The sequence below is a fragment of the Pristis pectinata genome, chromosome 13, assembly GCF_009764475.1.
Source record: "Pristis pectinata isolate sPriPec2 chromosome 13, sPriPec2.1.pri, whole genome shotgun sequence".
Taxonomy (NCBI): Eukaryota; Metazoa; Chordata; class Chondrichthyes; order Rhinopristiformes; family Pristidae; genus Pristis; species Pristis pectinata.
The window spans coordinates 42100833-42117412 of NC_067417.1; the positions used below are offsets into that span (position 1 = coordinate 42100833).

The 16580-nt window shown below is 45.0% G+C and overlaps 1 protein-coding gene across 7 annotated transcripts in view; it reads left to right on the forward strand.

The window, feature by feature from the left end:
* Positions 1 to 16298, forward strand: part of tradd (tnfrsf1a-associated via death domain) — a 30340-nt gene extending 14042 nt beyond the window's left edge. For 6 of the 7 annotated variants that reach the window (XM_052028541.1, XM_052028536.1, XM_052028540.1 and 3 more), the window contains 2 exons: positions 1982 to 2225; positions 9549 to 15443. In XM_052028541.1, coding sequence (XP_051884501.1) covers positions 1982 to 2225; positions 9549 to 9838 — 534 coding nt within the window. In that variant the 3' untranslated portion in view covers positions 9839 to 15443. Of the gene's footprint in view, positions 1 to 1981; positions 2226 to 9548; positions 15444 to 16039 lie in introns of those variants that run through there. The other variant, XM_052028537.1, reaches the window with a different exon arrangement.
* Positions 16299 to 16580: the final 282 nt, after the last annotated feature.

A 16580-nucleotide genomic window follows, 5' to 3' on the forward strand; every position in this document is an offset into this window, starting at 1 on the left:
ATGACAAAGGCTTAATGCTAAACCATTATAGACATTGGCTAGTTATTGGCTGGGCAATGTAGGATTTTTGAGCATCAGATTTATAGGAAGAATTGCACGAGCTTGGAGAAGGTATGATAGGGATTTACTAGAATTATATCACAGTGGCCGAATTGGAGAGGTTGTGGTGGTTCCTCTTGGACCAAATAGGATTTAGAGGCGATTGAATAGTTGCTTTAGCCCATGAATGGTTTTGACAAACAAGGAGAAACTATTTCTCATGGCAGAAGGGTTGGTAACCAAAGAAAATGTATGGAAGGCAATTGATAAAAGAACAATTTTAGCAGAGTGTTTGATACCGTTCCAGATGAGTCAGTAAAGTAAAGACCCTGTGTGATCCACGGGTGGATGCAGAATTGACAGAAGTGAGAGTTATGTGACTGGGAGACCGTTGGCAGTGAGCTTCCATGGGTCTCGGTGCACATTCCCTCTGTACTTCTTCAGTCCTCGTCATCTGCTGATTTTGCTATCCTCAGATGCACGTACTCGCGAGGTTGGCCCCAGGCCTCCTCTTGTATTTCTCCATGTACGCGTAAACATTGAGGAGCTAGTCATATGCTGATCAGTTTCCAAACCCCTTGTATTAGGTGGCTCCCTCCCTGCACTTTACTAATAGAGAGTGGTCTTCCTCTACCTAGCTCCACATTGTGATTTTTAGCCTCAGTCAGTGTTTGTAAGTTTCAGCGGAAATAGTTGTTTAATTAATATTTCCTTTTCAGATATTTAACTATTTTAATGTGCTTATTAATGTATGTTGATGCTTTTAGAACATTATGGGGCATGTTAGTGTTGGGGATGCATTGGAAACAAAGGAGAGGGCTCTGAGTGGTATCAGCAATTTGTTTTGTTATCTATGGGAAGTCCATGCCTCTATCCTTTGTGGAAAATGAGAACAGATCTTATATCAAGAATTTGGACGTGGCTATGGGGGAGGGGCGGGGGTGGTTTGATTATAACATCTGCTGATGCCAACATTTAAATGGATAACACCAAGGAAGAAAGTTATAAGCTGTCAGAAGATATCAGAGGACTGGTCAGGGTGGGGGAGGGAGGGGGTTGGAAGATGGAAGTGTGGACTGGAATTTGGATTGGAAAAGTGTGAGGTAATGGACTTGCAGAATGCAAACGAGACATGAAAATATATGATGCTTAACAGTGCAGAGAGATGCTGACAGGCAGCAAGACAGATGGGTTAAGCAGGTGTATGGGATACTTTCCTTAATTGGCTAAAACACAGAATGCGAGAGGTTACGCTGGAACTGTTTCTTTAAGAGTAGAACCTAGTTGGCCTCCAATTAACATGCCACATGCAGTTCCGATCACCTCATTGCAGGTAGGATGGGATAGAACCATAGAATACGCAGAGAAGATTTACAAGTATTGGCAGGTCAGGAGCATTTTAGTCGTGAAGAGGGGTGAAATGATCCAGGGTTGTTCCCTTCATAGCAAAGGATGCCAAAGGGGGGCTTAATTCGAATGTTTAAAATATGAAAGTCCAGGTAAGAGCAGATAAACTCATCACCCAACAGCACTGTAGGATCACCTTCACTAGTGGTTTAAGAAGGCTCACCATGACCTTCTGGAGGACAACTGGGGATGGGCAATAAATTCTGGCCTTGCCAGCAGTGTCCAAATCCTGGAAGTGGGTTAAACAAAAAGGGCTTTAAAGATATTCCAAGGATGTAAAAAAAACAATAAGTTCAAGTCTTCCATTTCAGTTAATCAGAAATTGTGCAGAGTATAATACACATGGTGGTAAATAAAGAAAACTTCCTTTTTTGTGTTGCTTGTGAACCATATTCTGTGTGTCTAACACTAATGTACAGTATTTCTTTCCCTTGGGCTGTTGCAAAGTAACATTAAGCCTTTTAGCCTGATTTCTCAGAATCTTGATGTAGCTGACCCGACTTTTTAATAATTCAGATTTCTTTCACGATTCCAGCCCAACCACCTCCGAGATGATGACGTTACCAGACTGGAAGAGGACATCAGGCAGTTGGTGCTTGAGTACAGCTCCATCTGCCAAGGCTCTAGCATACAGTGTGATACTGCTTCAGAAGTACATTCAGTACCTGAATCTCTGTCTCCATCCTCTCCCCCTTCAATTGCGTCTCTGACTTCCACCCAGACAAATGGGAGCCCATTGCCCTCGACAGACACTTTTGAATTTCAGGGTGTTTTCTTTGGTGAGTGTTGCCTCCAGTTATTGTTGGGTAACGAGGTTCCATTGATACAATTTGGTTGGCCTCCTTGGCTGTGACAGTGATTTAGGTGGTGTTTTCTTTACTTTCTCCATCCCTTTTTATCTCTGCTCTTGCTCAGTTGAAGTGCTATGGATCCTTGCCTCTCCCTGGCAACTTGTCCAAGTGGCCATTCTTTGTGCTAACCAGTTTGATGAATTTTGGAGGGCAGTCTTGCCACCTTGGCATCTTCATATACTGTGTAGTACCTGTGGTTCCTGTGGAAAATAAATGTCGAAGGAGGTGCTGATTAGCTTTGATGTTGGGTATTTAATTGCACCTTTTCTTTTAAGAGCCTTGCTATGTAATCACCACATTTAAATATAGTGGTTCTTATTGCTGCTGCCCCAATTTACTTAACAGTTAAATTATTTTCAAAGAATGCTATCATCAAATCTTGAGGTTATCTTGTACGTCTGTTTCTCACGTCTCAGCAGTTCTATCTTTGCCCAGCTAAGTGTGATGTCAACAGGATGTGGTCTTAATTCTGAAATGATACCAATGTTATTGTTCTTGCTGGAGAAGATTCAGGTGTGGCATTGGGGATCATAGAGTTGTACAACATGGAAACAGGCCCTTCGGCCCAACTCATCCATGCTGGCCAAGTTGCTTACCTGAGCTAGTCCCACTTGCCTGTGTTTGGCCCGTATCCCTCTAAACCTTTCCTATCCATGTTCCTGTCCAAATGTCCTTTAAACTGTAGCTGCCTCTACCTCTTCCTCTGGCAGCTTGTTCCACATATCAACCAGCCTCTGTGTGGGGGAAAAAGTTGCCCCTCATGTCCCCTTTAAATCTTTCCCCTCTCACCTTCAAACTGTCCCCTCTATTTTTAGACACTCCTAACCCAGGGTAAAAGACTGACCATTCACCTTATCTATGCCTCTCATGATTTTGTATACCTCTACGAGGTCACCCCTCCGCCTCCTGTGCTCCAGGGTAAGCAGCCCCAGCCTATCCAGTCTCTCCTTATAATGCAATCCCTCCAGTCCCCGTGAATCTTTTTTGCACCTTTCCAGCTTAATGACATCCTTCCTATAGCAAGGCGAGCAGAATTGCACCCAGTACTCTAGTGTGGTCTCACCAACATCTTGTACAGCTGTAACATGACATCCCAACCCTTGTACTCATTGCCTTGACTGATGAAGGCAAACGGGCCAAACACCTGTCTACCTATATCGCCACTTTCAGGAAACTATGTACTTGTACCCCTAGGTCTCTCTGTCCTACCATACTCTCCAGGGCCCTGCCATTTACTGGGTAAGTCCTGCCCTGGTTCAACTTCTCAAAATAGATGACTTCACATTTGTCTGAGTTAAATTCCATCTGCTCTTCCTTGGCCCACTTTCCGAGTTGATCTAGATGCTGTTGTGATTGTAGCTGAACTTCACTGTCCACTACATCACCAATTTTCATGTCATCTGGGAACTTACCAACCGTGCCAACTACGTTGTCATCTAAATCATTAATATAGATGACAAACAACAGGGAACCCGGCACTGATCCTGTGGTACGCCACCGGTCACAGGCTCCCAATCTGAAAAACAACCCTCCACTACCACCCTCTGACTCCTACCACCAGGCTGATTTTCTATCCAATTGGCTAGTTCACTCTGGATTCCATGTGATCTGACCAGCCTACCATGCAGGACCTTGTCAAAAGCCTTGCCAAAGTCGGTGTGGACAATGTCTACAGCCCTGACCTCATCAATCCTCTTGGTCACCTCTTCAGAACAAAAAAATCAAACGAGTGAGGCACAATTTCCAATGTGCAAAACCATGCTGACTGTCCCTAATCAGTCCTTGCCTTTCCAAATGCAGGTAGATCCTGTCTCTCCAGTAAATTTCCCATCACTGAAGTTGGCCTCACTGGCCTTTAGTTCCCTGGCTTGTCTTTGCAGCCCTCCTTAAATAAACATTAGCCACCCTGCTGTCTTCCAGTACCTCACCCATGGCTAAGGAAGATGCAAGTGTCTCTGCCAGGGACAGTGTCTCTTCCCTACCTTCCCACAATGTCCTATGATACACATGGTCGGGCTCTGGGGCTTTATCCAGCTTTATGTGCATTAAGACAGCCAGCAACTCCTCTTTTGTAGTGTGAATATGTTTCAAGACATCACTATTCTCTTCCCTGAATTCCCCAGCTTCCACAACCTTCTCCACAGTAAATACAGACGAGAAATATTTATTTAAGACCTTGCCCATCTCCTGTGGCTCCACACAAAGACAACCACATAGATCCTTAAGAGGACCTCTTCTCTTCCTAGTTACCCTTTTGCTCTTAATATAGTTGTGTCATCTCTTGGGATTCTCCTTTACTTTATCTGCCAAAGCTATCTCGTGTCATCTTTTTGCCCTCCTGATTTCCCTCTTGTGTACTCCTACATCCCTTTTGTACTCAAGGGATTTGTTTGAACCCAGCTGTCTATACCTGATGTATGCCTCCTTTTTCCTGACTAGAGCCATCCCTTGTCAACCAGGGATCCCTAATCCTGCCAGCCTTGCCCTTCACTCTAACATGAACACGCTGTCCCTGAACTCTCCCTTTTGAGCTGCCAGTCCCTCAACCACGTCCCAGCCCCATGTACCTATCCATGCCCTGAGTTCATCTGCCTTGCCTGCAATAAACGAGGTTAGTCTATCAGACCTTACCGTCCTGCCTACTGAACTTGCTACTGCTGTATTTGCCTCAACTTTCTCACCTGCCAGACTAATTCAAACCCTCCCGAGTTGATCCAACAAATCTCCCCGCCAGGATATTGGGCCCCTTCCAGTTTGGGTGCAACCCATCCCTCTGCCCCAGAAGAGCTTCCAATGGTCCAAGAACCCGGTTAGCGCGACACTATTACAGCGCCAGCGATCGGGGTTCGATTCCCATCGCTGTCTGTAAGGAGTTTGTACGTTCTCCCGTGTCTGCGTGGGTTTCCTCCGGGTGCTCTGGTTCCTCCCACATTGCAAAGACATACGGGTAGGTTAATTTGGGGTTTAAAATGGGTGGCGCAGACTCACTGGGCCAGAAGAGCCTGTTACCACGCTTTAAATAAAAAAAAATTTTAAAAATTAAAACTTTTTTTTTAATTTTTAAAAATTTAAACCCGAATCCCTGCCCCCTGCACCAGCTTCTCAAACAAGCAGTCATCTGCCCTAACCTCCTATTTCCTACCATCACTAGCATGTGGCACCAGGAATAATCCAAGATTACAACCCTTGACGTCCTGCCTTTTAACTTTCTGCTTGACTTCCTATAATCACTCTGCACCACCTTGTCCTTTTCTCTATCTATATCATTGGTACCAATGTGTACAACGACCTCGGACTGCTCAGCCTTCCCTTTTGAGAATGTTCGGCAAACACTTGGAGACGTCCTTGATCCTGGAACTCAGGAGGCAACGTATCATCTGGAGTCTCGTCTGCAGCCGCAGAATCTCTTGTCTGCCCCCCTAACTATCGAGGGTCCTATCACTCGGTTCTCCTCGTCTCCATGCTCCCCAGTCATTGTGCCTCAGACCTGCTGGTGGCTGCTACTGCTCTCCTCTGAAAGAGCACCCACCAGTATCGAAAATGACATTAGTTACTGAGGGGGATGGCCACAGAAGAATTATGTACTCTCTGCCTACCCTCTCAACCTTTCCTGGTGGTCTCCCAACTACCTGCTGCCTGACTATCTCACTGAAGCTCCTGTACATAATCTGAGCATCACAGATGCACCTGAGTGAGTCCAGCTGCGGCTGCTCGATGCGGTCAGCCAGGAGCTGCAGCTGGACGCGCTTCCCACGGGTACAGTCACCAGGGACACTGGAAGTTTCCCTGATTTCCCACATCCTGCAAGAACAGCATACGACTGTCCTGACTGCCATCTCAAAACCACCAAGGCTAAAAGGGGAAAGTAAAAGACCTTGCCTTACCACTGCTCAGCCTCCTCGCCAAAACCTCAGCACTTGTACCTGGAACATAACACTTTGACCTCAACAATAACCAGTCTCTCAATGGCTGCTCCACTATAATTTGGCTCCTTTTAAATCTTCTCACTGGGATCCACTCGCTCACGCTGTCTTGGTCCCCTTTCCACAGTATCTGCGATTTAAATTAAATATGGGAGTGTAGATAGAGAATTGGCTAAGTGGCCGGCAGGAGAGCATAGTGACCAACTGATTTACAGATTGCAGAGGGACATGTATCGGTGTTGTACAAAAGAATGGTACCAGCTGGATTGCTTCTGCCCAGAGTCAACACAAACTCGATAGGCCGAATGACTCTGAATGTGAACTGTTCAGGATTTGACGGCAAGCAGTATTTGGCTCCAGTGAAGCAGAATCAGTGATCTAATAGGTGTCCGACAGTTAACCTGTGTGGAACTGATAGTTACCGTTTGTCTACGATACTTGTAGGGTTCTCCTTGCTACTTTGGTTTGGTCGTGTAGGATTTTATTCACTATCGTGGAAAAATAAATTGTTTATTTTATTCCCAAATAAGTGACTACACAGAAGCAGTTGTACACTGCAAGGTACTTGAAGCACACCACTAAAGATGCTTGAAGCCGGATTAAGTATCTGGTGGGCCATTGAAGTTAAATTCATTTGAATTGCCCCACTGAGACAGTGCTATGTTCTGGGGCGGCTGTGACTTCGCAGATATCTGGCTGACGTTGACAAAATTATGGTAGCCTTCACTGGTCTTTTGGTCTGGCTACATACTAATCTGATGAGAGGGACAGAAATAGTTGGCACCAGAGACGAGAGCAAAATTATGAAATGAGTTGGAGTGAAATATTTTTGTATAAAATGTCTACATTATTAGTTTAATGAGCAAATATATTTTGTATGGTGTGCTTGTGGATGTTTTTAATTATGCTCTTTCTCCCCCCCCCCCCCCCCCCCAACCTCTCTTCCCCACACTCCCCCCAAAAAAAACACAGGAAAGCTCAGAAGCTGAGAATTGTTGACATGTACCTCCTCCCATTTCTGGGCTGTGGTTCAGATTGAAACCAGAGTTCTTAGAATCCGAACCTTGTAGATTAGTTTCTGTCTTTGTTCTTTAAATAGAATTACACGGAATTACCAGCACTGAGTGTCCATGTGGTCCAACCAGTCCAAGCTACTTTTATTGCCACTCCCAAGCCGCCTCCTGTACGACCTCCATAACCATCAGCATTACCTTTTCTATCCTCCCCTCTGTGCATATGTAAATTAACACACAAAAGCATGTTGGCTCAACTGTTCCCAGACGTAATACATAATTTAGTTTTCCTCCAATAGAAATGGTATTTTCTTCAAATCCCCATTATAACATCGATAAGGAATTCTGTTCATTTTTCCTACTAGACGGCACGGTAGCGTAGCAGTTAGCGCGACGCTATTACAGCGCCAGCGATCGGGGTTCGATTCCCGTCGTTGTCTGTGAGGAGTTTGTACGTTCTCCCGTGTCTGCATGGGTTTCCTCTGGGTGCTCTGGTTTCCTCCCACTTTGCAAAGACGTACGGGTAGGTTAATTTGGGTTTAAGATGGGCGGCACGGACTCGTTGGGCCGGAAGGGCCTGTTACCACGATGTAAATAAAATTTAAAAAAAACCAATCTCTTCACGAAGGTGAACATAGTGCCACCTAAGTTACCAGTTCCTTACTTGGCTTCTTCCTCAGCCAGAGAAGGGTATTGCACATTGGTGCTTGGTTTCTTCAAGATTTGTTAAAGTGGTAGTGTAACGGTTAGCGTAACGCTATTACAGCTCCAGCGACCCGGGTTAAATTCCGGCCACTGTCAGTAAGGAGTTTGTCTGTTCTCCCTGTGTCTGTGTGGGTTTCCTCCGGGTGCTCTGGTTTCCTCTCGCGTTTCAAAGACGTACGGATTAGGAAGTTGTGGGCATGCTATGTTGGCGCCAGAAGCGTGGCGACACTTGTGAGCTGCCCCCAGAACACTACTCAAAAGATGCATTTCACTTGTGTGTTTCGATGTACATGTGACTAATAAAGATATCTTATGAATGTCGCACCTTGAAGATGCCTTGGGATATCCAAATGGGGAGCTAGCTCTCCAAGTACAGTGCCACTGAGCTCTGTTGAAGCACTGTCTGGAGCAATTCCTAACAGTCAGCACAGCAACACATTGACCCTGCTGAAGGCCACAGGGATCATTTGTTCTGTACACCCATGCAATCTGCTCCCAAGAAAACTTGCTTTCCTTTTAAATTAACCTGTGTTAAATGTTATTCAGGGCCAGGTTATCAAGTTGAAATGGAGTAACCTGCCTTCCTTTTGCAGAGATGCAAATCGCCAGGGTTGGCACTGCTGGTAGAGCTGCTGCCTCTCAGCTGCAGCAACCCAGGTTCAGTCCTGACCTCTGGTCCTTTCTGTGTGCTATTGGCACGTTCTCCCTGTGACCATGTGGGTTTCTCCCAGATGCTTCAGTTTCCTCCTACATCCCAAAGACTTTCTGGTTGGTAGTTTTTTGGATACTGAAAGGCCTGGATAGAGTGGACATAGCGAGGATGTTCCCATTAGTAGTCTAGGATCCAAGGGCACAGTCTTCAAATAAAGGGGTGTCCCTTTAAAACTGAGATGAGGAAGAATCTCTTCAGCCAGAGGGTGGTGAATCTGTGGAGTTCATTGCCACAGAGGGCTGTGGAGGCCAAGTCACCGAATGTATTTAAAGCAGAGATTAATAGGTTCTTGATCAGTAGGGGGGTTAAAGTTATAGGAGGAAGGCAGGAGAATGAGGTTGGGGGAAAAAAAAAATTAGCCATGATTGAATGATGGAGCAGACTCAATGGGCCACATGGCCTAATTCTGCTCCTATATGTTATGGTCCTGTGGTTAATTGGCCACTGTAAATTGCCCCTAGCATGCAGGGGAGTGGTAAAATCTTGGGGGGGGGGTCATTAATGGGAATGTGGGGAGAATAAAAATAGAGATTGGTGTAAATGAGTCCTTGGTTTTCGGCATGGACTTGGTGAACTGAAGGACCTCTTTTGTGCTGTTTGAGTGTTTGGTCTTCCCCCTCCATTTAATGTGATTGGTACAAAGATTATAGGGAATTGGGTGGGGAGGGAGAAATCGTCCAGAACACAGTGGGGTCTGGAACAGGTTGGAATCAGAGCATTTATTGTGGACTGTAACTCACCAGCAGTGGATAGAGAGCTGGGAAGTGGGATTAGCTGGGATAGCTCTTCTCTAGCAAGTATGGTCCACACGGCCTCCTTGCCCATAAATATTCTGTTCTATTCATTTGTTCAGCCATATGGCTTTTAAGGAATTTTTTTTTTAATCTTTCCACACCAGGTGACCGTGTTTTGAGCGGACAGGATCACGATAACTTTGCCAAATCCGTGGGCAGGAACTGGAAGCAGGTTGGCCGCGTCTTACAGAAAAATTGCCGAGGTCTTCGCGATCCAGCCATCGACAACATAGCCTTTGAGTATGAGCGGGAAGGATTGTACGAACAGGCATACCAAATGCTGCTCAAGTTTATTCAGTGCGAAGGGAAGAAGGCTACAATGAGTCGACTGATCAGAGCTTTAGAGAAAAGTGAACTGATTGGGGTGGCTGACCAGTTGTTGAACAATACTTAATTGGAAGTGCACACAAGAATGGGCATAGCAATACTCTATGGTGAGGCATAAAACTGAAAGTCAATTGTAGGTCTGTAAAGGTTTTATTTCTTGCATCAAAGTTAATCATTCTGTCTTAATATAATCTATAACTGAGGTGTTGTATTGGAGGCCAGATGCTTCCTTTAGTGTTCAAAGCCATTTGTTTTTAAAACAATCACTGAATCTAGTTCTCATTTTTACAAATGTGAGGTATTTTAATTACTATACAGTATTTTCTGCATGGATTTTACAAGCCAAGGTATGCATGTGTTGCCAGATTTGGGGGAGGGGCGAATATACTTCCAAGTAGGTAGACCTCTTTTAAGTCTTTTTTTTAAACCAGTTACAGAGAAAGACTGCAATCTTGCAGTATATATTTTTGTGCTTTTTGTTTCCTTGTGACCAGAATTTTGATCTGCATTTGTTTTAAAGCCGTCGCTATCCACGTAGTTTCAAGTTGCTCGTTGTGAAGGGAAAATCTCTTCTTCTGTTGGGCAGCCGTGAGCCACCAGCAGGGGCAGCCTCAATCCGATTCCTGGTGGACCCTCGCCTGCAGCACAAAGTTGTCCTACATACGGCACTAATTAGCCTAATTAGACTGATGTCACTCGGACAGCACAAAATATGCCGGTAAATGGATCAGATTATGTAGTCGCACAGCTGGGATTGGGGAAGAGGCATGGTGGGGGAGAGCACAGGCAGGCTTTCCCTGCATCCATCTGTGCTACTGCTTTCCCGGGAATGATGGATACCAGTGCTGTTGGCCTGAAATGAGACTAGTTCCATTCCCCAGTTCTTGAAATCCCTGGCATCGAGCATAAATTATTTCTCTACGTAATGCAGAGACGTGATGACTGAATGGTCTGTTTACCCTTTCTCTCTGCGAGTTAGAATCTGTGTTGAAAAGTCTAACCGTGGTGGCACGGTAGCATAGCAGTTAGCACGACGCTATTACAGTGCCAGCGATCAGGGTTCGATTCCCGTCGCTGCCTGTGAGGAGTTTGTACGTTTTCCCTGTGCCTGCATGGGTTTCCTCCGGGTGCGCCGGTTTCCTCCCACATTGCAAAGACGTACGGGTAGGTTAATTTGGGTTTAAAATGGGCGGCGCAGACTCGTTGGGCCAGAAGGGCCTATTACCATGCTGTAAATAAAATTTAAAATTCAATTTAAAAAATGTTTAAATTTTAAAAAAAATTAAAATAAATCTGGATGATCACAGTTCTCCAGCTTTCTTGCCCCTATACAGGCTTGAAGTTGTCCAGGGCCATGGGTGAGGTGGGAGAGCTTGCAATTAATAATGACTCAGATAAGAATCCAAACTCTCCCTGAGATTTGCACTCCTTATGCCATTGTGACCCAGCTGCAGCCTTGAAGTTTAGGACTTGCTTGTTTTAAAAATGGTAAAAGTTATGGGCTCAATGCTCATCCTATGGGCTCAATAATTGCTCAAAAATAAGGACCTAATGAATCTCGAAGAACTTTTAGCCTCTTCTCTCGGCCTTCGGTGAAGCAGGGTACAGGCACCCTATAATTGGTGGTAGTGATTTCAGCAGTTGCAGCTGGCTTGTGCTGTTGTGTGACAGCCCCAGGGGTTACAGCTCTTTTAATGAGTGATAAGGTTTACCAGAAGAGTGAATGCAGCTGTACAGAGGAAAGCGAATCCAAGAGAGTGTTGTCATGAAGTGTTTCTATCCGTGCACTAATCCCGAGGCCACAGGGCGCCAAGGCAATCTGCTGTTGTATTTGCGTGATAACCAAAACTCTGGAGGTACACATTTAATTTCCTTTGACCCTTTAGTCTAGAGGAGGGCTATTTCTCTGCCTCAAACACTGAAACGTTGATGGCTCAGCTGTAATACAGTGACTTGTGAAGCAAGGGGGTGTGGGGACAGACCCCATTACAAAGACCAGGTCATGCTCTGGTGCACTTCTGCGAGAATGTTCAACTGTTGGAAGCGGTGTCTTTGGGACAACTTATTGACCCTGGTTGGTCTCGGCTAAATGTGAAAGGTCCCGCAGCAGAGCAGAGTCCTTGTGATGTCCCAGCCAACGCTTATCCACGGCCGCCATTCCCAAAAACAGATTACCCAGCAATTGTCACATTTCTTTTTTTGTGGTATCTTGCCATGCCCAACTTGGCTGCTGTTGTCTTCTACAAAAGTGGCACTGGCTCCCAGTGAAACAGGTTTGAAATATAAAAGCTTCCAAGTGCGTGTAGGAGCCAGCACCTCAAAGCAAAGGGAGGGGGGAAAGAAAGTTGTTGAGCTGTGGCGGGAGCAAGCTGAAGAATAATATCACAGCTAGACAAGTGAGTGCAGTGGACTGTAGTGTAGATGGGAGAGAAGGTGTCGGCAGCTGTCACTTATCCACAAAAACTTGGAGTACGTCTCCTGCTAATCTGCCTGTAAAACTGCAAGTGTATTTAGAAATGACCTGTACCAGTTTGTTTTCAGGAATTTCATCAGCTGGTGGTTTCCTTTTGCCCAGTTCCTCCCACACTGAATACTAGAAGTGTCTGGCTTTGTGTCAGTTCCTGTATTTGTCCTGTTATCTTCGAAAGGGATTGCAATGTCTACCACTGCCACCTCATTCTCCTTGGCAAATGTTAGCTGAGCTTCCACAAAGCTCTCCAGTTGGGTTTTGATGTGCATCATCCAACTGTAATTGGCAACTTTCTCTTAAAAACAATCTGCATTCTTATCGTGCCTCTTCTGTCTTGTGTTTAAACACTAGGCACTGGCCTGAAATGTAGGCCAGTGTTTCATTGTGGCTCCCTGGAAGCTTTGATTTGTTGTGTTTTGCTGTAACTTGTGGTGGACCTGCTCAGATACAGGTCACGCCTAAGCAGGAGGGAATTAATGAATTTGCGTGGCTTGGACTGGTTGTTGCAGGCGACCCATGAGTTGGATAGTTTGTCCCCTCAGAAGTCTTGAATCAGTGATCCTGGACAAGAGAAGTCCACCCATTTCCTGAACTCCCACTCCTCACTGTTGAGCATCCCAATTTACCAGGTTTCTTCCACCTCCTCAGCGAGGCTGGTGGCAGCCTCTTGTGTACCAGGTGACTCTCCCTTCTTCTGAAACGCCTCGATTCCTTCGACCTCCAGTTCCCTTGGTCTCTGCACCTGCCCTTCATTCTCTTTGCCTGCCATTTCGAATGCACCTGGCCCATGGATTGCTCTGGGCAATTCTTTTCCTGATTTACAGCGGAATGGTTATGAACTTCCAGCTAGGAAGACCAGCCCTCCATCCTGGTTCCTTATGTGCAGGATCTCGTTAGTTGTTTTGTGCTGTCGATGAAGAATTTCCTTTGTTTTTGATAAGTCTCAGTTCTCTTAGCTTTGAGGTTTCTGTGAGGATTAGGCAGTAAGCTCCAGGCATCGTGTGGGTCTCGAGCAGCTTAATCTTTCATCAATGTTTCAGTTTACCTCTTCTACCAGTTTTCCATTGTGACCCCACACCACCCTGACCCCTAGGTACTTTGCAGTCTTGCCCAACTTAATGCAATCGATTTACTGCTTTGTTTCAATTTTCTCAGTTGTTGAAGGTGAATGTCTTTCTTTTACTAACCAAGTGAACCCTTGGTCTTTGCATTCACTGAGGCCAGTGCAAAAGAGCTTTAGGATTTTGATATTCTTGGCAATCCCAGAGTAAGATCGGTTTGGGATGGCTATGTTGTCCACCAAGGCCGGGGCCGTGTAACTTGTGTTCGTCTAGCACCCTCTCAAGCTCTCTGAGTGCAAGTGGTGTTGTCTGAGGATGGGCGATATTGATCCCCATGTTTGGTGCCTTTTTTTTTTATCTTGATGGGGTCTGTCCTTCCCCACCTCGACCTCTGTACCATGTATAGGTCTTCTACCAGCTCGATAAATCTCCTAGGGAGCCACACCCTTTATGTTAGTGCCAAAATCAGCAGTTTGTGTCCCACCAAATGAAATCCTTAGCCAGGTCTGCAAACACAATTGCTTGCTTTTTGGGGTTCTTTTTGACCCCTTCATGATGTTCTGCAGCATTGCAATATTTTCTTTGCAACCTGGTGATCAGAGATTCATTGGAGTCTTCACCAGGATTGTGGTGAAGAGTACTGGGAGCATTGTGCCGAAGCTGCTTAGTTGCCGGTTCTTGATGCAGTGCAGTATCCCCAAGCCCTCTGTTTGGGGATTAGCACAGTCCAGCTTGTCTTGAGAGCTTCTGGGATGGCCCCCACCTTAAGCCATGGGGTAAGGAGTGTGGGCAGTAGGTTGACATTTTCCTTCATCGGAAGGTCCTGGTCCCTCTTAACTTTGTCAGGTCCCAACACACTCTCTTTTCATTCCCTGTAGTGCCCCCCCTACCTCCCCAGGCTCAGTCATGTCCTTGCTCATGCCCATTGAAACTGCCCACCTTGTTAGCAGTGCCTAGTTTGGCCTGAAAGCATGCCTGGACCTCTTTGAGACGGCAGTCAGACAACCCTGGCGCTCCCATCAGTTGGCTGATATCTTCCGGTCCTTCTCAAATATCCTTTGGCCGATAGCACCAACTCACAAGTTCCAGTTTTGTGGTCCCCTGCACTTGCCAGTGAAGCTAGAACTACATGCGACTTTTGCCAGGTTTAGGGATTGTGAGTGTAGTGGCTTTAGGGACCTTTTGCTCTTTACAGTGAAAGCTGGCTGTGTTGGAACCTCTCAATAATCACAATTAGTGTCAGCATCAAACACTCACTTAACATTACATTGACATAATGTAATCTTTGCTTCTGCATTGCCTTGACATTCATTAAAGGAACACCTTCGCCAACAAATTCGACTCATTCCTGGGAGATTTCTGTCTGTGTTTGTCAACCTAGTGCTAGATGGGTGGCTTTATACAGGGAGTTTGACTGTTGCTGCCAAAGCACATTTCACATGGGGGCCCATGTAGACAAGGTGAGCTTTAATCCCACTCGTACAAGGCCAGTGTCCAACCTGGGCTCACCCAGTGCTCCATAGTTAAAATGGAGACATGAGACTGCAGATGCTGGAACCTGGAGCAACAAAGTGCTGGAGGAACTCAGCAGGTCAGGCAGCATCTATGGAGGGGAATGGACACTCAACGTTTCGACCGAGTCCAGACGAAGGGTCGCGACTTAAAACATCAACTATCCATTCCCCACCATAGACACTGCCTGACCTGCTGAGTTCCTCCAGTGCTTTGTGTGTTGCTGCACAGTCAAAGCATGGTCTCATAGACTTGATCTGAAATCCCACTTCTTATCCATCATGATGATCTTGCAAACTGCCCTGTTTCTACCTGTTTTGTGTATCCTTAAGCACCATTTGTTTATAATTGTGTACCTTGTAATTTGGATACTTTCAGGCTCCGGGTTAGTCACAGTCATGTCAATGCTTCCAATCCACTTCTCTGATGGCAAAATGACAACTGAAAAATAGGGAATTGCGCAAAATACTTCCGCCTGGAGAAACTGTTCCACAGGTTTCAGGAAATGCCACAAACATGCTCACCCATTTGTATCCTGTACTTAAAGGTGGGAAAAGTGTGTTGGATACTTTTCTTTATCTGTGATTCAAGATTTCACACAAGGAAATAAATTTTTATCTATTAAATTACCTTCTGGTACAATTTGTCTTGCTGGTATTGTTCTGTGGAACTTGTGACTGCTGGTTTATGCCTGGACCGTGTTCAATCGCAGTTTCCTCCCAGCTGATGAGAAAGTACAATTACGGTGTATCAGAGTACTAGGCTGCTATCCAGAGATCTAGATTGTTAAACTGAAGTTCCAATCCCACCAGGGAGTATAAATTCAAATAGGAAGTCTGGAATAATAAACTAGTGCTAATAACTGAGATCACTGCATCATTGCAATTTATGAGGCTCACTAATGCCCTTCGTGGATGGAAATCTCTCATCCTTACCCAGTCTGGTTTATATGTAGATCCAGACCCTCAATAAGCCACCTTAGTTCAGAGACAATTATGGGTGCAGAATAAATGTTGGTCTTGGCAGCATTGTCCATACAAAGTGCTCATTCATCCTTGATTTGTCATAACAATATTACTTAGCAGTGTTTGGGTAAAGCGCACAAAAAACTTTAAGACTTTTGAGTTACTTAGCACTATATGTTTATCCTCTCTCACTCTATATAAGGCTTTAGGAAATTGGTCGACTAATCTGACCCTTTAACATTTTTTTTGTGCCTCTTCAGGTTTCGTGGAGCTTAAATGATGGAACCAGACTGTTCATTCCAAACCAGCCATACAAATGTTTGGCCTGCTTCTAGGGAATAAAGTGAAACTGGCAAAAAAAAATTGGAGAATATTTGGTAAATGGTGACCACAATATAATTAAACAAAGTTCTTGCACACAAGTGAAAAATCAAGAACAAAGATACTTAATGATAAAAGCAAATTTTAGTGAGATTAAAATAACCAGTTTACATTGCATGGAAGAAAAAAAATGGCAAATAAAACAACAATACAAAATATTTAGTGGGGATTGAAGTCCAGTTGTGGTTGGAAATCCATGGATAAATAGAGGTTAAATCTCATTTGAAATGTCAAATATTTATTGATAAGAAAAATAACAATTTTGGTTTATCTCACTTAAGAAAACATGGAATGGGTGAGAGAGAGAGAGAGTCCAGCAGAAACCAAACAGCAGCAATAAACTTGGTACAAACACATGAACATGCTGGCAGTATGAAAAGCAAAAGATAAGAAGTAAACTTGAAGTGGGCAATGTGGAAA